General features: G+C 41.1%; 1 protein-coding gene across 1 annotated transcript in view; it reads left to right on the top strand.

The window, feature by feature from the left end:
* The window catches only part of vat1 (vesicle amine transport 1), a 32,834-nt gene extending 9,473 nt beyond the window's left edge, over positions 1-23,361 (top strand). Inside the window, exons 3-6 of the mRNA XM_005920401.3 lie at positions 8,846-9,016; positions 10,150-10,239; positions 11,974-12,215; positions 17,267-23,361. Coding sequence (XP_005920463.1) covers positions 8,846-9,016; positions 10,150-10,239; positions 11,974-12,215; positions 17,267-17,575 — 812 coding nt within the window. The 3' untranslated portion in view covers positions 17,576-23,361. The remainder of the gene's footprint in view (positions 1-8,845; positions 9,017-10,149; positions 10,240-11,973; positions 12,216-17,266) is intronic.
* The last annotated feature ends 2 nt before the right edge of the window (positions 23,362-23,363 follow it).

The raw sequence follows: 23,363 nt of genomic DNA, 5'->3' as shown, positions 1-23,363 counted from the left end.
AGTCCATGATTAAGCACATCACATGATTGAGTTCTGAGCACATCACGACTCAAATATCCCTGGTTTCATTTTGACATGGAGGGGGCAGGGGTTATGACTCTTAGTTGGACTTTCCATATTGTTCATACTCACAAGGCACTCTTATTATGTGTAGTAACTTTGAGAAGATTTATCTTTTATAACATCATTTGTTAGTGCTGGTGTTTGTTATCATCTGTTTCCACAGGTAAAATTAATCGATATGCAATTCCAAGGTACATGCATCTTTTATCCTATGAAGTTATGACACAATAGTGAGTTACAGCTAAACCTTTCTCACAGCTCCACCCATTTGACTAGCATAAATAGGCAAAGGGATTTACATTAGACTCATTAGACTGTCTCAAAATTTTGCAATTGCTGGGTGCATGTGGAAGTGCACCCAAACAAACAACACTGATCTTGTGTGTAAGACATGTCTGCATAACACCACGTTCTTGCAACATTTGTTTATGTTGAGCAAAGATAATATAGTGAGCTTTAAGATGAGATTAACTGGGCCACATAACCCAGGAGTAGCACAGGCAGTGATTGGTTTTTCAACCTCAGTGACAAAGTACAGTTGTAACTACGATATAAACTGGTTATTTTTTCTTTTTATTGAAGGCCAAGATTGACAGCTTTTTACCACATAGACTCTCTGTTTGAGTAATTTTCTTCATTCCTCACCTTCATGTCTTTCTAGTAAATTCTTGAGGGTTCATCCTCTGAGTGACTGTTTTTCTTTCTTTCTTTTTTTCTTATAAGAATCTAATCTGCTAATTAATCGCTTTGGAAAATGATTAATTAAATTATATTTAAAGCGTCCCTGAAGGTCCTAAAACCTTTAGTTGAACAATAATTCCTAATAATGAACATCTAATCATATCATTTTTGACAGATTTGGGAGTTTTTCTTATATAAAGGTTACTAACATTGATGTATATCATAGATAAGAAGAATAAAATGCAAAAAAAATCTTTAAGTCAGGGGACAAGTAGCAGAATCCTGGAAGACCAACAGAAGAGGGATCTCCTCTTCTAGAATGGATTTACAATATAGAGAAAATTATGTCATTAAAAAAAAGTTGGTCTCTTTCAAGAAATAATCTGGCCCCTAAATGGTTAACTTGTAATTGTTCCACTTTATTTTAAGACCTGATGAATGAGCTGAAGAAATACTGGTAGGTATACTGGTAGGTTTGTATACTTTCGGATGGAGGAATTTTTTATGCTATTCTAACTCACTATATGTTTATTATAATGACATGAGGGTCATTCTAATTGTTAAACTGTGCATGTGAAATTTCACAGAATCCATCCATTCTAAGCTTCTTATCCTTTTCGGGGTGGCGGGGGGGATGGAGCCTATCCCAGCTATCTTGGACGAGAGGCTGGGCACACCCTGGACAGGTCGCTAGTCTGTCGCAGGGCTAACACACAGATGCAGACAACCATTTAGACTCACATTCACATCTATGGGCAATTTAGAGTTTCCAATTAACTTATCCCCACTAATTGCATGTCTTTGAAAGAAAAAGACATCCAAGTAACCAGAGAGAACCCATGTGAACATGGGGAGAACATGCAAACTCCACACAGAAAGACCCTGGCCTGATGGTGGAACTGAACTCAGGACCTTCTTGCTGTGAGGCAACATTGCTAACCACCGTGCCACCATATTTCAAGATTTAAAGATGGTATGAAACTGAAGTAAAGGTTACCGGTAATGTCAGAAATAATAACATAACCCTTCGCAGCTGGTTGCTTTGAATCAGTGCCTTCTAAAAAAAATTTGCCAGGTCTCACTTCAAAAGCTGGAAAAAAGTTCACACCATACATGCCAAAAAGTTTTATCATTCTGTAGAAATAAAAAAGATTCAACAAGTATTTCAGTGTAATGAAGGCCAGCACTTATTTTTTTATATTTTGGTCTCTATTTTCCCTATAAAAATAATTTATTCATTAGTTTTACTCCAAATTTCTCCCAGGTCATTTTCAACCTCATTTTGTGAAAAGTTGCATTAATGGTGGTGATAAATTTTAATGCTCTTGCTGATGGAAAGCAGTGACAGATGTTCATGGGAATAACCTGCTGAACTCTGTTGTGAGCATCAGGGATGCTTTTGTGTCTCCATGTTTTCTGGTAATGTCACATCAGCATGAAGAGCAACATTTCCTCAAATGTATGGTGACCTTAACCCATCAGGATCAGGTGACCAGATAGGAATGCCTGCCTGGTGTTTAGACTCTGTCTGTCAGTCAGGCCTTTATGTGCATGTAAGTAAACTCTGGTGAATAGTCCTCAGCTGCTTCTCTCGTGGGTCCGCTCCTGTCCTTTCTCTCCAAACAATGGCTTTTTGTATTTCCTCCCATCGTGCCTCTCTACTCCACTGCGTTTCACATCTGCATCCTCCGTTGTCCTCCTCCGCCTCCGGCACTCCGTAACCTCTGCTCCCTCTGCTTGACCTCTCCATATCCGTGCTCTAGTCCTCGTCATCGGGGAACGTACGCACGTTTCCCCTTTTGTTTTCCCCAGAGGGCTTGGGTGGGGACGAAGTTTAGCGGCATTAGGATGCATCTCGTGGGTTTTTCACTGTACCCAGCCAACTGCCTTTCCTCTGACCTCTCCCTGAACTGGCCCTAATGTTTATGAACCCTGGCCAGTCGTCGCCCCCCCACCACACCCACACTACACATTCCTGCATACATATGGGGCTCCACTGCTTCCAAACATGACGTCTACCTCTGTTTTATTTATGACTGACTGCGGTCCAGCATTAGGTGTCACGCATTGTGTTGGAGATGTAGAATGCATAATAAGAATTAGGTGGCGCTGTAGGGGAGGATTCTGCTTCTGTGCTTCAGCCATGTCCCCCATGAATGCCTGGATTTCCAGCTCAATCTTTCACTGCTTAAAAAAAAAATACTCTGCACACTAATAGCACTGTAAGGTGCTTTCGTCTCCATCATATGTTATCAATTATCTCTGCTCATAAAGTTTGAGGTTCGTGTTTTGGATTTTATTTTTCTCAGCGACCAATTATGGTGGCTGCTGCAGCTGCATCTTCCTGGAGTGTATAGGATAGCCTTACGCCAGGGTTACACTGAGGATTAGCTGGCAAGAGTTGAAGTGAGAGGCTTCCAGCTGCTGTATGTTGGTGAAATACACTCTTGACTGTGATGGGGGACAGCAGTCACAGCTGAGGAGTTAAATCCTTGTTAATGGTAATCTGTAGAGCTGATGGTCCTGGAAGTAATTTCTACTCATGTAAATTTCAGCTTGAAAGCATGCTTTTAATCTCCATTGCGCCGTGTGAATTGTGAAAGCAATAATGAAACAACTGAAAATTTCTTAGACCATTTTTTTACCTTTGAATCCCTCATGCCTCTGCAAACAACTAATGTGAAGGTATGTTATTTTTAACTGCTTTCATACTTGTCCTGCTTTAGAAGCAGCTGTCGGACAGTTCTCTACATAGCACATTGAAAGGACTTGGGGAACTTGGGTATCTGAAATAATTACAACTTTTCCTTTTTTGTGGGGGGGGTTCTATATGCACCTCAGTATTGCAAGTGTACTGTCAGTGATCTCTGAATGCTTAGTGAGTGAAACAGGTGGCTGGATCTCTCGGGTTTGGTAAATGAGAACCATATCCTGGTATAGATCTTCATGACTGCTGTCAAACCTTCAGGCAATGCCTAAGGCATATGTGTAAGCCACCAGTGCGCAGTTGACTGCAGATGGGACTGGCAAAATGTGTGTTGTTTTTTGTTTTTTTTTGTTTTTTGGGGGGTTTTTGGGGGGGATGTTGTATGATTCCAAGAAAGATTCTTATTTCAGTGTAATTTTCTCCTCCCAGGACTCCCTCACAGATTACTGTTCTCATCAATTATTTACCAGCTAACAAAGTCCCTTGCTGTTTAAGCATTAGCTCATGCGTACTTACATCTCTGGCTCTCACAGATTTGTTGCTCCTTGGAGTGATTACAAAAGTCTGTGTCTTTATAAATGATTTCCCTTCCTCTTCTTTCCAGTCTGTGTGCACAGGAGGTCGTACCCTAGTTTAGCAAATGCTAATTCACTCTGACCACTAAGCGGGAATCTGGGCTGCGTGGTTGAACCGTCTCTGCGTTCCCTGGGCCTGGCATTGCCGGCAGGCAGATCAGCTGCACAGATAGGAAAGAGAAACCAGGGCAACCTCCAACCTAACCCACCAATCACGTTGCTTGTTCGCGCTCTCATTGCTGTAGCCGTTGACAAATGACCCCATCTACCCTCATCCCAACCACCACATACAGTCACAGGTGTATGTGAAACCTTTTTCAGGACACCTGTTTGTGTGATCGTATCTGTATCTGTGTGGCAAAACAGAATAAGTGCACGCCAGCTTGTGTTTCATTTTGCGACAAGAAAAGAAGGTTATGTCTATACCTTTACATGCATATTATTATTTGGTCTGTGCTGTGACTGTTTTTATGTTAGTGCTACGTGAGAATCATTACTCAGGAAATTATAGGGGCCACCATCACATATGTGCAAGGGATGTTTTTTTATATATTTTTTTTAAATTCACTCACAGTAACTAAAAGTAGATTTCCTGTATGAAACACAGAATTTCAACATTAGAGAGAGCACATTAAACTGCTCTTCAAACCCACAGTGCAAGTACACACACTAGAACAGTCATTCCAGAAAACACAGTTTGTATAATGTAGTATAATACCTCAAAAGTACACATTAACAACAGCCAGCCACAGCTCCTTTTGTCATTACAGGAGTTGTATCTGAAGTCAATTATAGAGCTTAAAAGAAGAGCAAGAATCTCAACAAGTTGAACCAAATAAACTTGTTGAGATTCTTGCTGTTCTTTTAAGCTCTATTGTAACCCTGCCATGGTGAGTCTGGGTAACAAGAGATTCCTGTATTTCATTCTTTGTTAGCCACTAATGATAGGTTAAGGAGGACATGAGTCCTTCTGTGAAGAAATCCCAGAAAAAGAAACAAGGACCAGGGACTAGTCATCTTCTGGTGTTGACAGTAACCGTACGGCCTCCATCCGTCCCCATACTAACACCTGAAATCACAGACTGACTCATACAATTGAGTAACACCGTGACGTGTAAGATGATCTTCATTTGGGCAAGTAACACAAAACGCTGACAAGGATATGGCTTTAAAGTTGATTGACGCTCGACGCGGATATTTTATTTATTTTTATAAATCTGAAAAATATTTCTCATGTCCCCACCCTCCCCTGCTGGTGAACTCTGGGTGTGGAGCAATAATAGTGGCCTCAGTGTCAGTTTGGATTCCACTGTGTTTTGGGGAAAATTCCTCTTCACTCCTAACTCATATTGTGGAAGCCAAGTGCAATTTGTGCCAGAATGTTAGAATGTACGGATTCAGGGAAAGACAAAAACCCCACTGTTTATCCAGCTTCTCCAGAGAGGGAGAGGGAAGAACACAACAGATAGGTGGATGCTTTTTGACATTTCCTAATCGCCGAGTGTAAACAATTCAATTGAATCTTCAGGAGAAGAAATGTAATTAGCAACAAAAATGTACTTAAGCTGCTTTTTGCTTCCCTGAGCAAATGGATTAGTGTTTGTGGCTGGTTCTAAATTAACATGAATTCACACTCTGCTCCTGCCAAGAAACATTATTTTAGTTAAAAGAAATAGATATAAAGGGAAGACTTATAATTCAGGAACACAAGCAAAAGCACTAGGTTAATAAGAGGTTAATATTTTAATCTTGGCATATTTGTGAAGATTAGCAGATACCAGCAGCCATTAAGAGCTGTTCAAAGCATGACCCCGCTCCTCTCTCCTTTGTGATCTGTGCATGTATCAATGTGTGTGTCTGTGTGTGTGTATTTGCGAATCGAGATGGGGTGCAGTAAGGGGTTCTGGCACAGCTCAGGAGTCTTGTGATGGAGGATCAGGAGTTTGTTCTCATGGGATTCAGAAACAGGTACCGTTCTCCTCATTGGCCACAATGTTTCTTTGACTGGAAACATTTGTAACCAGCCAGTATGAACTAATTTTGTCTTCTCTCGTTATCAAAATATGGGTGTACAATATCATTAAAACAGACACTTATTGCTACGTTTTCCCCTCACTATGTATTACTGCAACAGAAGGGGAAATTACTATGTTTACTACAGTAGCATTGGTTAAACATTAATGTGAGTGCATGGCTGCAAGTATGCAGGGAAAATGGATGCATCATCATGTTGGACACTTTTTAACACCTGTGGGTTGCTACTATGTGACAAAGCCATTGACTAAAAACAGCTCTTAAACCTCCCACATGACAGGCGATGCATATTCAACAATTTCTCACTTTGTCTGCCTTCCCCTCTACCTCACACAAACTGTCGCGTGTGCACTAGTGCAAAAACTCAAGTCAAGCAGGCATGTTTGCGCTGTGTTCGAATGTGTGGAAACATGCATGCAGCTTTGTGATGAACTGTTTGTTATCACATATTAATTATAACGTAAGATATGATACTAATGACAAACTTGCCCAAAGCAAGAGCAGTTATTGAAACAAAATGGCTCCCTCTGCTCAGTCATTGTCGGCAATTTGGCCGAGGTTTCCTTGGCAACGCAAACTTGGTTTCTCACTGAGGACAAGGAGAGACGGTGCTGTTATAACGCAGCCGTGACGGCACTCACATCCAACAGCAACAGCCTCGATTTTGTTTTCTCGTCAGTTGTACCCTCGGTGTCAGCAGGCGTGATTATAGTAACGAAGAGCGGCTGATTCATCTTTCCTGGACTCGGGCTCTTACATCAACAAAACAACACAGAATACATTTCTTTCTTTACACTGAAATGAAGGTTTGTGAAGGAAGCAAATTAAAATGATTTGGATTTGTCTTTACAAGTTTTTTGACCCTTTTTTTGAACCCTGTGAAAGATTCAAATCTAACAGAAAATGAGATCAGAATCATTGCTGTGAACCATGCAGTGTTTGTTTTAAGTCTTTTGAACTGACTAAAGGAATTATTGTGATTTTAAATATGCCGTTCGCTGTAACTACCTTTTTTTTTTTTCTTTAAAAGACGCTCCTTGAATGATTTTGGTGACTGTGTATCAAAAAACAGTTTATTGTTCACTTTCATTTTTGTTTCATGTCCAGCAGCAAGAGCTTTGATTCTCATACCCTTCAATAACGTTGGTGTCAGTAGGCTTGATAACACCAATGCAGAGTGATTGATTCACCTCTCCTGGTCTAAGTCTGTCAAATTAAAATCACAAAATAAAAAGAATTTCTTGTCACCACATTGAAAATAAGGCTTTTGAAGCAGTTGAATTTTTAAAAATTGGGCTTTTATTTCCTGGTTCTTTCTCCTCTATAACACATTTTAGTTACAAAACTTTCATTTATTTTTAACACTGGAGTAAAAGCAAACCATTTTATTTTTCATGCTGGTAAGAGAATGGGGCCTAATCCTATCATTAAATCTTGGTTCAGTTTATTTATTTTTTGCTGTTTTTATGCAATAGTGCATCCGCAGAGAGGAACTGCTGAGACGTTGCTCTGAAAAGACTGGTTCACTGGCTCAGAATAATCTTTACGTTTATATGAAGGGACCAGAGGTGCATCAGTGTCATCTGATGCACAACATTCGCTCTGTGCATCACAAAAGAAACGAAAATTCCAACGTTATCGAAACCACTGAAAACAACACATCCCACGGCATGTTCAAAACACTTTGCTACTGTGTGCATTTTATCACTGTATGTAAAGATAACTTATTGACAACAATCAATTCCACAAGTCTAATCTTTTGCACAAGGGCAATCAAATGTGTGCTTCTCATGCATGTCTCTGTCTTCCTGTCTTTAAGATGATCTTGCTCTTGATCTTCCATAGTCTACTAAATATTTAAGTGTAGATGTCTATGTAAGCATGCAAATTATTCATCTACTCCAAACCTTTCTAGCAGACAGGCAGCCCAACTATGCAATTAAAATTTTGTTATTTAAATATGTTTTGCTTTACTCTCTGATTCAGATAAGATGCACTCTTTACTTGGTCAGGCATGAATGACCTTTATGGATGCCTTTCAGTTCAAGTCCTCAAGTCAGGCCCTATTTCAAACAAGCCACTGCTTATCAGTAACCTATTACTTCTTGCGCTGGCTGCCTTTGCAAACACTGGCAGAGGCTTTTGCCACAACTATGTACACACTTTGGAATACAGCACACAAAAAACACAGATATCCAAAACATCCAATCTGTCTTTAAAGTCTTGGACAGTGGAGCCCTTTTTGTTTTCAGCTGACATGATCATAAGGAACTATGTCATTTGTAATTCAACTGTCATTTTCCAAATGGTGGGGAAAAAAGACTTGAGCTCCTTTTTTTTTTCTTTTTTTTTTTTTTTGACTTTGGAATTTTTGACAGGTTGTTTCAAATAAGAGAACCAGAAATTCGATGTCATTTGAGCTACAATGGCTACTTTCTCCAGACCTGGATGTGTGTGGGTGTCTATTCACCCCAGGCCAGCTGGGTTAATGTGATTGTGTTTAATGCGCTCCTTACATACCCCTGAGCAAAACACATTCACACTGATATTGACTTGCTTGTTTGGGAGAATTAATAATTAAAATCACATTTACCTGCCATAAGTATGTGTAGAATGGAAATTCCTAGATGCTTGTGTTGAGGTATGTTTTGTTCAGGGTGTCGCCTTGAAAGATTAAGTTGGTTATAAATCCATGCCAAATAGAGTTTGCACTAGAATTCATTACAAATCGTGTTTTTTGCAGTTCATGATTTCACATATCAAATTAACTCTTGTCTTCCTTCAGGTGGTGTGGGGATTGCAGCTACTCAGCTGTGCAAGACAGTGAAGGATGTGACTGTGTTTGGCACTGCTTCAGCCAGTAAACATGAGACCATCACCCAGGGTGGAGTTACGCATGCCATTGACTATCGCACCAAGGACTATGTGGAGGAAGTCCGCAAGATCAGTCCAAAAGGTAAGAAAATTAGCCATCTGCACTGTTAAAGCTGCCTAAATTCATATTGAGACTGTTTCATATTTGAAACTGAAACAATCTGAAATTCAGATTGATATTTTCCCCTGGCAAGAACCAGTACTGTGTGACTGCAAACACTGAGATGATACATTTTCAACCACATTGTCTTTCTCGACAGAGCTGGCTGCAATGTGCACTAGACGGATAGCATGTAGGGAGTCATTTTCCCTACCCAGCAAACTCATTTCACTAAACAGTGACTGTTTGGATTCCCACTGCCACCAACAACGTATCCACACAGTTTTATGTAGATGGACTCGCCAAGATGAGCACAAAAGAATTCAGCTTTTCAGTAAAATGAAACAATGTTCAGTTCCTGTTTCTCCTTCCAACTACTGCTGTGATCCTAGCAGGATGGAGACTGTTATTATGCTGGTGGCTCATTTCATAGTCCCCTCTTCAGGCCGTCTCTGTTCTTTGTAACATAGAGTTAGACAGACAGGCATTACAGAGACAGATAGCGAGAACTGACACTTTGGACACAATGTATCTAATTAGAAGCCTGGATCAATGTGCAGTCCTGCTCTCTACCTTTCCCTCTGTGTCTTTGGCTGCCTGTCAATTTATGTGTGCTGTGGTCAAGGCGGAGTCCTGCTGTGAGCCTCCCACAATCAATAAAAGCAGGGTTTAATAGAGCAAGGAGGGGTAGCCCAATTTGAGGAGTCCCCTCTGGCGGAAAGGAGCATCATTAGGCCTGAGCTTATATAGTTCACCATTAATAAGCCACGAAGAAACCTTCATAGTTAGATTGCCATCCTTTACCATCTGTTCAGAGGGTAGGTTATTATTCTATCCTCCAAGGAATGGACAGCAACAAAGTCATTTTATCCCTCTGGTCTGATCAGTGACAAGAATGAAAGAACATCAAACAAGCAGGCCCTTACTCGACTCTTCTTCTTACGTCTCTTGGAATATATGGGCTCGTCTCTGTGCAAACATGGTGCAACTTGGCCACACTTGCTACTCCCAGTGAACTCTGCCATGCAGAGGTGGCTGCTGAGGAGACTTGGCAGGCTGTTCTCTCTGAATTCACACCAGTGATGACTGTCCCTTTCTTCTCTATTCTGCTCCAGGGATGGACATAATACTGGACCCTCTTGGAGGATCAGATACCCATAAGGCCTACAACCTGCTGAAGCCTATGGGCAAACTTATTACCTATGGTAAGTAGAAAAACAAGGCCAATGCTTGAGAGTCAGTTGGTAATTTTCACGAGACAGCTATCCACAACATTGCTTTGGAAGAACAGGCCAATAATTTGGGCTGTAATTTTTTAACTATACTATTAAGTGGCCACCTTTTTTTTTTTTTTTTTTTTTTTTTTTTTTCTAAAACTTAAGGTCTAAACAAAAATGTTGGTCATTATAATTGTTGGTGACCTTATTATAGCGCCATGTAACATTAGTAGGAATGCTAAGGCTTCAATTTACTGCTTCATTTTTTTTAACTGCAACTCTACAGCTTGAAATAAAGCACATCAACAAAAGACAATATACCCAATATAAGACCGATGATGTCAAACCTTTAATTTGTAGCAGACTAGTAGAGTGGTGGGCAGAATAGAGGCCCATGTCATCGGCATGCTGCATGTCATTCGTGGGAAGCCCTTTACACTAGCTGTGTTGAGATGCCAAACTCGAACCAGTATACATGCAGTGGGTGGGGTCGGCATCCATGGAGAACAGGGTGCTCCCTTTGCATGTTGCTCAGAAACCTACTACCCAGCATGGTGCCCTCCACCCTCGCCCATTCATCCATGTCACCCCCACAAAACCCTCCAGCTCCACCCCACCATCCTCTCCCTCAGCTTCTTTTCCAGCTTATCAGAAGTATGCGTAGCCGAACAATGAGTGTTTTATGCGCAAGAAACCTGGAATGTGTCTGAATGTAGCAGACTGGGTCCCTCTTTCTGTCAGAGCATGCTTTGTGTCCCCTGTTTCCCTTGAGAAAAGCTCACACAGTGAGGCCATAGGCTACATGAACGCAGGATGAGGGGGAATAGGGATGTGTTGACAGTGACAGCTGAAGTGCTAAAGAGGGTTTTTTTTTAGGGTGGAAGGTGTAGGTGAGAGTTTGAGGACTGAGGGGAGACAGAAGGGAAACAACAAACTCGATATAACAAGGTGCAGCACTTGACGCTTGACAGAGATATTCAATTTACAGTGACGTAAAACAGCCAAAACGGCAAATCTCCACACTAAATGACCAGTTAAAAAGAAACATTTGTGATCTTTTTGTGTACATTACTTGACAAAAAATTATCTGTCATCCAATTTTCTGCTCATTTTTTAATACATTAATAGAGTGGGTCTTTCACCACTAAGATGAAAATAGGTTATCAGGAAATGAAAATAGGTTATCAGGTGGGTAAAGCTGTTGCAGATGAAAAAAACTGAGAAAGTTGGTGGGGGACTGGGAAATTTCATAATTGAATCTCATGGCAAAATTTTGTCCTGGAGAAAATACTGTATTATTACTACCACAAAGAAGATTTAGACTATTTTGGCAGGCGTGCATGCATGTTTCTGTCTGTGGAAAAATAAGTATTAATCCTCACCACTGAGGATGAGAAGTTGAGATCAAAACTGAGGTGTAGTTTGAAAATGGGTGTGGTCTAACAAAAGAGTTCCAGTTCCTTCCCCATCTATTTACAACTCCCCATATTATATATCTTAATATCTATAGACATATAAATTTGCCAGCCTCAATAACAGTTCAATGGTAGGAGCCAACACAAAGAGTTTTGAGTAGTCTGTGTTTCATGAATTTAAGGTAGTCACAAAACCTTTGACTGCAGGTGTGTAGCTGGCCTGCTCTAAGTTAGTTTCTAGTTGAAAGTCTTTCTTAAGCTTTTTATTCCAGTGATAAGCGATTTAAGCTCTTACTTTTTCTGCCAGGAGCGGCTAACATGCTGGCAGGACAAAAGAAGAACCTGCTTGCTGTGGCAAAGAACTGGTACCACCAGTTCTCCATCCACACACTCAGCTTGATTCAGGGAAACAAGTCGGTGTGTGGCTTCCACCTTGGCTACCTAGATGGGGAGACAGAGCTCATCACCGAGGCAATGAATACCATTCTGGATTTCTACAAGGACGGCAAAATCAAACCCCGCATTGACTCTACTTGGCATCTTGAGCAGGTTTGTGTCTCTGTGCTTGCCTATTTATGCCAGTAATTACTATTAGTCTCATGTGGATTATGTCTTGGTGGATTACGTTCTTTATTCTCACATAAAATAAATTTATAAGTAGAGGCTATGATCGGTTAAATACTATGAGATTATATCATTGTTATTTTTTTTGTTTTTTGAAATTTTGCTTAAAGTGGTCAGTGTAGTTGAGTAGATTAGGTCATTGCAGGGACTATTACAGTGTAGCCTTAGAATTTTTGACATTACATTAATTTAGTATAAATGTAATGGCTTGTATTTATTTAGTTCATTTGTTAATCTAAATTATATTTTAGATGAATTTCTGCTAATCTTTACAATTTAGCATCAAATTTTTTTCAAAACTTATATTAATAATAGAAAATCTTCTGTATTTTACAAGATATATGCAGTAGTTTTCCTTTTTAGCTGAATTTGCCACTAAACCGTTTCCATTTCATGTCCTTTATATCTTTTTTTTTTTTTTTTGTAAGACCAGATGATTTATCACAACACGGGTGCATTTACACCTCTAATATATATGCTTATTGACTCACATTTACAACCCCCCCCCCTTTCTTAAAATGGATGTGAATGCCAGGTGGGCCTGTGTCTGTTTATGCATTTGGTGGTAGGATCTGCAGAAGCTGGGTGTGGCCGTGATTCAATAAGCCTCCCATTCAACAGCCAAAGTTTGTGCAGAAGAAGCGCTCTGTCTCAGTCAGACAGACAGACTCCGATTGTTGCTGACAAAATTAACGCTGCTAACAGATATGAATAGAGATGGTGTGAAAAACACAGATAGACGGAGAGAGAGAGAGTCAGAGGCTGATATCTTCTGTTGTCAAAGTCAGAGCTGGTCAGTATTTTGGCTGTGTGACTGGGACCGGAGAGAAACACCCGCTGCCTTTCTCCGCCATCTGACGCTCTTTCTCTGCCTCTCCATCTGTCTGCTCTTTCTATCAGATTCTTTTTCTCTGTCTTTAGGTTATTGACTCCCTCTCTGTCTCTCTCTGTCTCGCTGTATTCTCTCCTTCTCCCTCCTCACAGTGTATCTTTTTTGCTCTTTCTCTCTTGTTGCTATGGTGACATCCTTTAGTCAGCGTGTGCCTCTGTCTTAGGGAGGGGCCCTGATGTATGAGAAAGAGACATGGAAGGAGAGTGGAAATACACAGAAGAGAAGGTATAATCTCTGTCTGGCTTGGAGCAAGTTTTTGGACAAAGTCTGCAAACATGGGTTAGATTTACATGAAGCCTAATGATTCTGAAAGGTTTAAAAGCTCCATACAAAGAAATATGAAACGGCTGAAACTGACTGAAATTTAAAATGGTTGCATAGGGTGGGACCTTTTCATAAACTGATCAGAATTTAAAAAGAAATTATAGCACATAAATGATTCCTTTTTTTTTTCTAAACAAAGGTTGTAAACACTTTTTACAATTTTGTAAAAATGGTGGTTTGAGCTGAATTGGCCCTACGTGGAGTTTGATTTTAAAGAAGATAATAATGGAAACTGCTTCAGATCAGAGAGCTGCTCCAACACCCATCAAAGGGATAAGAACTTTCACAAGAACTTAATGCTAGGAGAAACCAGTTGGATCATTACTCGTACTTGGCATGAAGCAGGTTATGGTCTGCTTTGGATGCCTTCTCACTTCTGGTAATACGCCTGTAGGAAACTTGACAACCACTCATTTGCTGTACATTCACTCTACTTTTGGCTATGTCATCTTACAATGGCACAGTGAAATATCACAGGACCAGGGAGCTGGCAGGTCAAATTCCGATTAATTTCCAATCCAACTGTCCAATGTTCTTTCCTGGGTAATGCCTGTAAAAATTCAGGGCTGCAGTTTGAGTGAAAATGACTCTGTTTATTACTCTTATGCATGTTACACTGTCCCAGTTTAGTGTTTGTGCATCCATGCATGTAAAACTCAGACCATATTAAATCACATTCCATGTAAACAGCTGACCTGAAATCTTCAGTCAGAAGATGTAACCGTAGCCAGTCACACTTCTACTAGTAGAAGTAAAAGCTGTGGGTTAATAGGGTTATGTTTTAGTGTACTTTTCAAATGCAGGCACCAAGGCAGAAGATGCATTGCAGAGTACATAATTAAGTTAATTAATTTACAGATGGAGGGAGAAGACCATTAAAGTTAAGGTTTGGGGCAAAGAAATCGATACAGCTTAGTATCCTGATATTTTATGTGGCAATTATGTGGAGATACAGGGAGTCCATTTATTTTATTAGATAAATAAAAATACTCTGGGAAAACGATGAACAAGAGGGCTCACCTCATGCGCCACCATCCCGTGATCATGTAACCCGAGCAAATTTACATTTAATCGGCTCAGCAAACCAATGGCTCAGTCATACAAGTTAAAATTGTCCAGAGCTTGGAGGTGTTACGGCCAGTGATCGTGATTACATAGGTCACTTGATAGGAGGCAACCTTTCTGCAAACAGTTGCTGTCAGACTTGGACTGACTGCAATCACTCTGTGGTTGTCAAAGGTTTCATATATTTGCTTAAATAATTTATAAATGCGAACGCACAACTTGAGGGAACTCGACTCAAATGGCTGCCATGTTGTAACCAGGTTAAACTCATATAGAACAGGTTGCTGAGTTCAAATGTCAATTTATTTCTGGAGAAGAAAAATTAGGGGATTTTTCTGATAATTTATCACTGTTAATAACAACAACTTGACCACATGGCAACATTTATGACAGGTTTTAGTGACACTGTTGGTTTGCTTCAGTCTCATTTTGCAGCAAAAAATAAATAACTGAACTGAGAAAACTTTTATCTTATTGGATAAAAATTTCCGAACAGGAGGAGAAAAGAAGGGGAGTCGCCGACAGAAATGGGGAGGGAAAAGTCACAAAGACTAAGTAAAACAGGTCTAAAAGTACATAAAGTAGAGCAGGATGGCAATCAACAGGCGAGGGGAAAAAGGCAAATCAGACCATAAAAATATTGGAAAAAATAATAAAGGCACAAAATAAAATGGACACATACACAACAGAAACTTACAAATACGAGGAGTTAACTGAAAAAAAGAGACGTGGAAAAACTAATGACACAGCAGACCATGACAGATAGTTGATCGATTTTTATGACCTCGGTTGAAATGCCACATCTTGACCCCATTCATCACATCCCATCCCCCCCACTGTCACTCTTTGTTTTTCCTCCAGTAATCAATGAACATGCTAGGACCATGTTTTTTGTAAATTAGACTGTTCCTTCCTTTCCTGTAGTTCCTCAGGATTCATTATCTACATCTGCACCGATTTCCAAGAAGATAATGGTCATGTAAGTAGCCACAAATAGCACACCCTTATCAAGATGCCTGGGAGTGAGAGAGGTTGGCAGATCTTAGAGAGTGAAGCCTAGAAGTCGGTGGAGTCGTTAAAAGGAGGCAGTCTGTGACTTTCATTCACATCGAAGATGATTCTTATAATTCCTGGACTCACCCCTCCCTTTCTTTCATTGCCTGTTCTTCATTTGTGGGATACCAGTTGCTCCCTCCGCCTCCTCCTCTCCCTTTCCCATGTGTCTAAGTCGTCAGGGCCACGTTTCAGCCAGGCTTTACGTTGCTAGGAGATGGCCCTGTTGCCGTGGCATTGGTCGTTAGGTGGTCTGCCTGCCTCGCGCAAATAGCGAGATTTGAGGAAGGAGGGAGGGAGATGTGATGGAGACGGGAACAGACAGTGGACAGAGCCCAGTGGTCAAGAGGAGGGTGGGGCCAGTCTGGCTGGGATTCTCCACTCATCATTATGATGAAGGAGCAGTAGGACCAACATCACCCATCCATCAATATGGAAAGGGGAGCCTGGGGGTTGTAATCTCATCTGTCCCCAACGTGAAATATTTAGTTTTTGGAAAGAAAATCTCATAAATATCAGATTTGCCACTTCATACTTCTTTTTTCTAATCATTTTAACCCAATAAGCACCTCAATAGGACGGTGTAACATTTTTCCAGGCCAACCTTTCAATAAGAATGACATGCCAAATTCTACAGTACCACATTTTTTGGTCACTATAATCCTGTTCATTCTAGCCAGCAAAGAAATCTCTTCTTAAAAGCAATTTTACTTGAAGTGATGGAGCATAAAATCCTCAATCCTTGGTCTTAGGAAAGAAAATCAGTTCTTAAGTTTAGGCTTAACGCTTCAGCAATCTGAATTACACAATACTTTGAAAGTTTTACTGCAAAATGTATTTTTAGTGGAAAGTTTCCTTGCACAATATTTCCAAGCTGAGCTGTAGTAGAGCCATCAGCTATTATGAAGCTGATGAATGTTTATAAATGTAGATTACATTTTAAAAAGCAATACCTAAGTTGTCATCAGTTGAAAGCCAGTGGCTTCAAGTTTGCATTTCAGCAAAGTATTCCCTCTTTTGCTTTAAACACAGACTACTTACTTCCATGTAATCAACACTCCGTCTTCTTGAGGAAATCTGTTACTTCCTTCCTAATGCGTAGTGATTAAAACATCTTAATATTGTGGGGGGATGTCTGTTATTTGATAGAATGGGTGAATTTGATAAAATGAAGCAAAAAGTGATTTTGATTTTAGTTGGCCCATCATTAAAACATTCACTATTTTTATATTTAAGACACACTAATATTAAATAATGCATGTTTGAAGTGTTCATTATTCCCTCCATTTGCTCCGTTATCCTGTTACCACTTCTTATTTGCTGTGTACTGCTGCAACAATCTAATTTCCCCTCAAAGATTATTAAAGTCTCATCTAAACAAATATAATTTCTCATATACTGCATATTAAAGTCATATTTGAAGAGCAAGCTTGCAATATTTGTTTCCAGGCTGTGGTGTCAAGAAGGGAAATTGGAGGCAGATAATGTAAAGAAACACATATTGCTGTGGAAATGTTTTTGGAGGGATGATACTAGCTTCTTCTGTCTCAAAGAGAACTGTTTAAAAGCTTCCCTTTGCTCCTTTTCGCTATTTGCTCTTTCATCTCGCCTTAAATAATCAGCTTCTCCCTCTCTCCTCCAGGTGGGTGATGCCATGAGAAAGATGCAGGAAAGGAACAACATTGGCAAAGTGATCCTCACTACAGAGCCGATGCCCGAGGAAGAGAAGAAGGAGGAGACCAAGAAGGAGGATAAGAAAGAGGATAAGAAGAAAGAGGATAAGAAGAAGGATGACAAGAAGAAGGACGATGCCAAGAAGGAGGAGAAGAAGGAGGAGAAGAAGGATGACAAGAAGGATGACAAGAAGGATGACAAGAAGAAGGAGGAGCCCAAGAAGGAGGAGAAGAAGGAAGAGGAGAAGAAGGAAGAACCCAAGAAGGAGGAGAAGTGAGAGGGTTGAGTGGATGGATAGTCAAGCAGACCAGCAGGGAGTTTGTGTCTTGGGATCTCGGGTGTGGTGTGGGATTGTGGGGATGGATTTGGCAATTTAGATGGATGGGGTGGGGTTGGGGGGGAAGTAAGAATGGGAATGGGTTAGAAGGATGGATTAGAAAATGATCACAGCATTGTCAGTCTTTCACATCCCCTCTCCATCACCTTTTGGGTCCACAATGACAGCGATTACTCAGACCTGGCTCCACCCACCTCCCCCTCCCTTCCTTTTCTTGCATTTATGTCTTAAAGATTCTGATCACATCGAAGCTCCGAACCTATCTTCCTCTCTGACATTGAGCGGAAACGGCCAAAAAAACAAAACAAAAAAAAAACGGAACAAAAAAAAACCATAACAATAATGGCAGAGACAGAAGGAACATGGAGGATTGTGGGTACGGTCCAGGCCTGGGGCAAATTACTGTTTCCCTGACAACAATGATCCCCACTCTCACGCCGGCCCCACCCTCGACCCCGTGCCCCTCTGCACCTCAACTCCCACTGTGCTAAATTGTTCTGCTCTGACTTCCACCTGCCACCTCTGCTTCCCCATCCCCTCACTGTGCTGAGTCCCCACCCTGCCCCCACTCCACACACACACCTCCCACACCACCGCCCCTGCCCACCCACCCTCAGGCCGGACCCACAGACAGGCACAAAGACGGGCAGTAAAATGAGAGAACCACACCCACCCACACTTTGCTCTCAGTGTCCAACGCTTAGTTATGTCACCAAGGATGAGTCAGAGATGCCTGTGATTGGCTGGTGCACCTCCTCTGGAGATATTTGCATCATGGCTTTTATCATGATGTTTTATGGCTCAGACAATAGTGTTAATACTGCAAGACCTAACCCTGGTTGTCATTTATGTGGACTTAGCTTGAAGCTTGTATCGGTGTTCATATAAAGCAAGGCGAAACCTCTTAACAGTGCATTCGTTCCCACCAAATTAAGTGAAGCTAATATAGAATCTGCAGTTTTGCACTAGCCTGAATATGAATTTGCCTCATAATGAGCCTTTCAGTCCAACGTTGAATAGAGAGGCAGAAATCATTGCTCAGCTTCCTTCTCCTTAGTTACAGATTTTTCTAGCTGACCAACTGTTGGCAAGAAGTGCACAGTGCCAATTAAGGGAGAATTTGTTTCTGTTTAAACAAGTACACACACAAACATAGTGTGATGAATGAAGCACTGTCATGTTGAGATAGCGAATCGTCTGAAATGAGCAAGTTAAGAAGGTGAATACCAGTTTAGTTTTTAGTTCACTCTGGATAAGGCTTTCTTCCTCCTCACTCCTCCTTGAGGAATTCCATGGCTCCTTTCACAGCGACCACTCGCCTGTCGATCATTCTGACCTGAGAGAGGAGAATTCACTTCAAGCTGCCGCACATACTTTGTCTGTCTCTCTCTCTCTCTCTCTCTCGCTCTCTCTCTCTCTCTCTCTCTCTCGCTCTCTCGCTCTCTCTCTCTCTCTCGCTCTCTCGCTCTCTCTCTCTCCCTCCTCTTGCCACTTCCCTCTCTATGGTCGGCATAGCAACAGGCGTCAGGCTCGTCAGAGATGGCACTGTGGTTTGTTTCTCCCCCTCTCCCAGAGTCTCTCCTTTCTGCTTTCTTAGTCTACATTTGCCAACAGTTGGTGCTGTCGACACGTACTTCAACAGGTGTAAAATGTATTGAGATTGAGGAGCTGAAGGCTTAGGCCTTTAAGACTCTATATAGAGAGAGCGATGTCTGCCTCCTCTTGAATATGATGAAATTGGACAGCACTTGCTTTAAGGTGGTCAAACTGTTTTCCTCAAACTACACATGACACTGTGCAAAAGGAAGAGTGAATCTGCCCATGACAAGAAGCTCATGCTCACAACCAAGTGGTTAGATTAATAGCTTCCTACTTTGCACAGCCAGCTGCACTCTTCTTTTAGTCGGTAGGCGTAGTTGGGTAAAAGGAGAAAAAGTTCCTCAATGAAGCTGTTCTCAAGTTTTGTGGATTTGTTTGCATAACTGGGCCATGATTCCTGGAAAAAGATACTGCTGCTGAGCTGTTCAGATGCATTTCATTTGAGCACCTGAGGCAAGTGCCATATAGTTTCACTGTGTTCAAGAGAAGTTAGACACCTTTACAGCCGGTCTCTTGAAAACTGGGCACTGAGACCATCTAAATAGAAAAGTGGCACTACGGGTCAGAGAAAAGACATTTGTTTCTTTTCATTTTTTTGGAGAGTGAATTATCCCTTCAAGGCCAGTCCTTCATATTTCATTGCACCAAATCCTTCACGTCTGAGTCAATCAACTTTAAACCTTGACTATTTATCCACCTGCCCGCCTCACTGCCTGTCTGTGAGTCTGGCCTCTGTGTCGAGACTCAGATGGTGACTAGTGACTTTGTAAAAAACAAAAAAAACAAAAAAATGTTTCCGAAAAAAAGTTGTTGTGTTAGCATGAGTGGCCTCCCTCATGTGCTGTGTGTGGTGTGCCATTATGTGTGAAGATGTGCGTGTGTCCTCAGGTCATTTGTCAGGTTTTAAAAGCACCCCCCCCCCCCAACTCCTACCAGACGTTCCCTCCTTACACTACTCTGCTACAGTACGATGTAGCTCTGAAACCAACCAACCAACACATCTTACTCTATCTCTCCCTCCTGTCTGATAAGAGGCCTGTATTATGAGGACAGTTGGTATTAGTATTTTGCACTCTGCTCGCTGATCTTAATGCACTTGCAAGCATGGCGGTCTCACTCCAGTCCAGCACAGGCTTTGATTTTGCTCCAGGTTTGCAGCCCATTTCCCATCATGCGCTCCCACTGTATCTGCTAAAGCTCACTGAAAGCACAGGTGGCACACACACACACACAGAAACACACAAACTCATGCAAAAGTCCCCTCATTTTCAGCTTGCCAACTTCTCCTGGGTGGCAGCTAAAATCAAAGCATTCATCCATCCTTGACTGTGGGAAGTAAAACGTGGAGCAGGTCCGATCGACGTGGGCTGGAGTGCGACTGGCACGCTGGTGTGGGGAGTGATTGTGTCCTGTCAGCCTCTGGTTAGTGTTCTGTTCTAATCTGCTGGGCTCCCTTTGTGAACCTGTGGACGGTGCTTCTGTTCCGAGTGCCATGTGAGAAACAAACGCTTCAGTTTTGAAATGAGAAAAAAAAAAAAAAGATGTTTTACTTACTATGTTATTTTGATTTACCTTTATATTTTTGTTCGTTTGTTTGTTTTTTGTTATCCAAGGGTTTAAAGTTCAAAGCTCATACTCTTATGTGGGGACTTGCCAACCTGCACTCCTCTTTAAATGTGATGAAGTCTTTCTGTTGGTTTAAACCATGTGTGCCAAATTGTATGTATATTCCTCTGTCCATGCTTTGAATATTAACAGTGCATAAAAAAAATATGAAGAAAATTCTGTTGTTGGATGCATTTCCGTCAACCTTGAAGAAAAGAGAAAAAAAAAGAAAAATTCACACAAGTTGTCACATTGTGTCAGATTTCTATCCCAAAATGCTCACAGGTGCTGACAGAATTTTGCTGCAGTTTATAAAAGGTTTAACACAATCTGTATTTGGTGATTGGTTGTAGTCTTGCTGAAGCATAGGCCTGCATTGTGCCTCTCTCCTTACCTCAATCTGAGATGTATTTAGTAAATGCTTTTCGCTGTGTTTTACCAGGTCTCACATCATATCAGCCCCAATAGGATGATTCCCTCTGTTGGTTTACAGTTATAACATCAGTATTACAGTGAAGAGGAACAAAACATGGTGGATTTAAGACTCAAAACTCCACCGCACCAAAAGATGGTCGTAAATCTGCAAATTTCCCCCAGCTCCAAAGCTCTGTGCTATTCCTCTCTATGGATTTCTTTTCTTTCAGTTTGTTTCCAAAATGGTTTGTATAACAAGTGAGGGACCAGATGTTTTTTACACAGCTGTGCAGGGAAGCCAGTACTGTAACACAGCTGAGCACAGCCTCTGCTTATTGGCTAATCATAGCTCAGTTCTGGCCTGCCCCAGACACAACATTTCCGCTTTGCAGTTGATCTCAGTTCACTCAAGGATTATTAAGAGTCATTCCTCTTTTCCTGTGCTGCATCTGCAAAACCTCTTGGCCGGTGCAACAGTTGCAGTCCAGCAGCCAGCCAAAAACTCCTCTCCATATCAGCCTCTTCCTTCTGCATACACATTCAAAGAAAATAGAGCATTACTTTGACATCTGGAATTTGAAATTGCATGCATTCATCTGCATGTGGAAAACCGATTAAAATCCCTTTTCTTTTCTTTTTTTCTTTCAATATTTTCCCCGGGGTACTTTTGAACTGAGATGCCTTTGACATGAACTCAATCAGCAGGGTGGGTGTTTTGCGTCTTGAATTCGGGTTCAAGTGGATCCGTCGGTTAAAGTAAAACCCACCCCTTCCTACTGTGGCCTGCAGCCTGAGAGCTTTTCCACCGTGGTGAAGCTGAATTGTAATCTCATCTTGAAATGGTTTCCCAGTCATTCCAGACACTTATGCAAGAGTACTTAACAACTCAGAGATGCAAGGGAGGAACAAAACAAAAAAAAAAGTATTTCAAAGTTTTCCAAAAAAATTAAAGTGTTTTGTTTTTTTTGAACATTTTAGATTTGATTATACTGTCACTCATAGTTTTAGATCTAAAGAAAGTGAGTACAGTGAGTGTTGTATTTCCAGCAGCTACTTTTCTATCCGTCTTGGCTTGAAGCTGTAGTCCCTCACAGCCACCCGCCGTTTGCTTTGTGGTGATTTATTTCTTCTATATGGTTTCTCAGGTCATTCCAAACAGCAGTTTTCCCTATGTAGGAACCCACTTAAATCTCAATTTACTAACACACACATCATTGTTTCACTGAGTTAACTGCACAAACTGTCACACCAATTTTCCTTCACAGTACTCACATTTTAAGTAAGCTTTAGTGTTCTAAGTCAAAAAAGGGAGGATGAAAGTGGTTTAGTTCCACATTCAGAGCCACTGTGTTCGCTACACTACGAACTCAAACGACCACATCTGCCTGCAGCTATTATCCTTAGCAGTCGTTTTTGAGATATTGCAATGCAGCTGCATTGCAGAGATGCTAAGGAAGTACAACCTGACTGGGCGTGTCATGTACAGTACTAGAATGCATGTTTAGTCAACAACAACAACAACAAAATAAGGCATGTGTGTATGTACCGTTCTGTGTCTTTCACATTAGTTTAGTAGTCATGTAGTTGTGTGGTGTGTGTGAGAGAGGAGAATGCCAGCCTGCTGCCCCCCTGCGTCACCTGAGACCCTTCAGCATGGGAACCTCCATGGCAAGCTGGTACATTTACAAGACATCTTAACCTATCTCTGGGAATGCTTCAGAAACCCACTTCACATCCATCCTACTACACACCTATCAGTGACCGCTGGTAACTTTCTACAAGGCATACCCAACAGGTTGATTTCTATATTTCCTATACTCTGTCCTTTCTTGTCTTGTTTTGGACAAGAAAGGACAGAAACTCTGTCCTTTCTTCTTCTTTTTTTTTTTCCCTTCTTTGTTTTTAAATGGTTGCAAACACACTTTCTCGTCTCAACTTTGTTTTTTAAACCCTTTGAATTGATGCTGCTTCTGTGCTTGACTCTGGGTTTACTGCGTGGTGCCATGTTCTCCACATGGCCTTTAGAGCTTGTAACGCTTCAGTGTGTAATGTTACCATATGCCTTACATGTTTTCCAGGACTAATAAAAAAAAGCATAATAAAAAAAAGA

The sequence above is a fragment of the Haplochromis burtoni genome, unplaced genomic scaffold, assembly GCF_018398535.1.
Source record: "Haplochromis burtoni strain Fernald_Lab_line unplaced genomic scaffold, NCSU_Asbu1 Contig_21, whole genome shotgun sequence".
Lineage (NCBI taxonomy): Eukaryota > Metazoa > Chordata > Actinopteri > Cichliformes > Cichlidae > Haplochromis > Haplochromis burtoni.
This window is presented reverse-complemented; position numbering and strand designations above follow the sequence as displayed.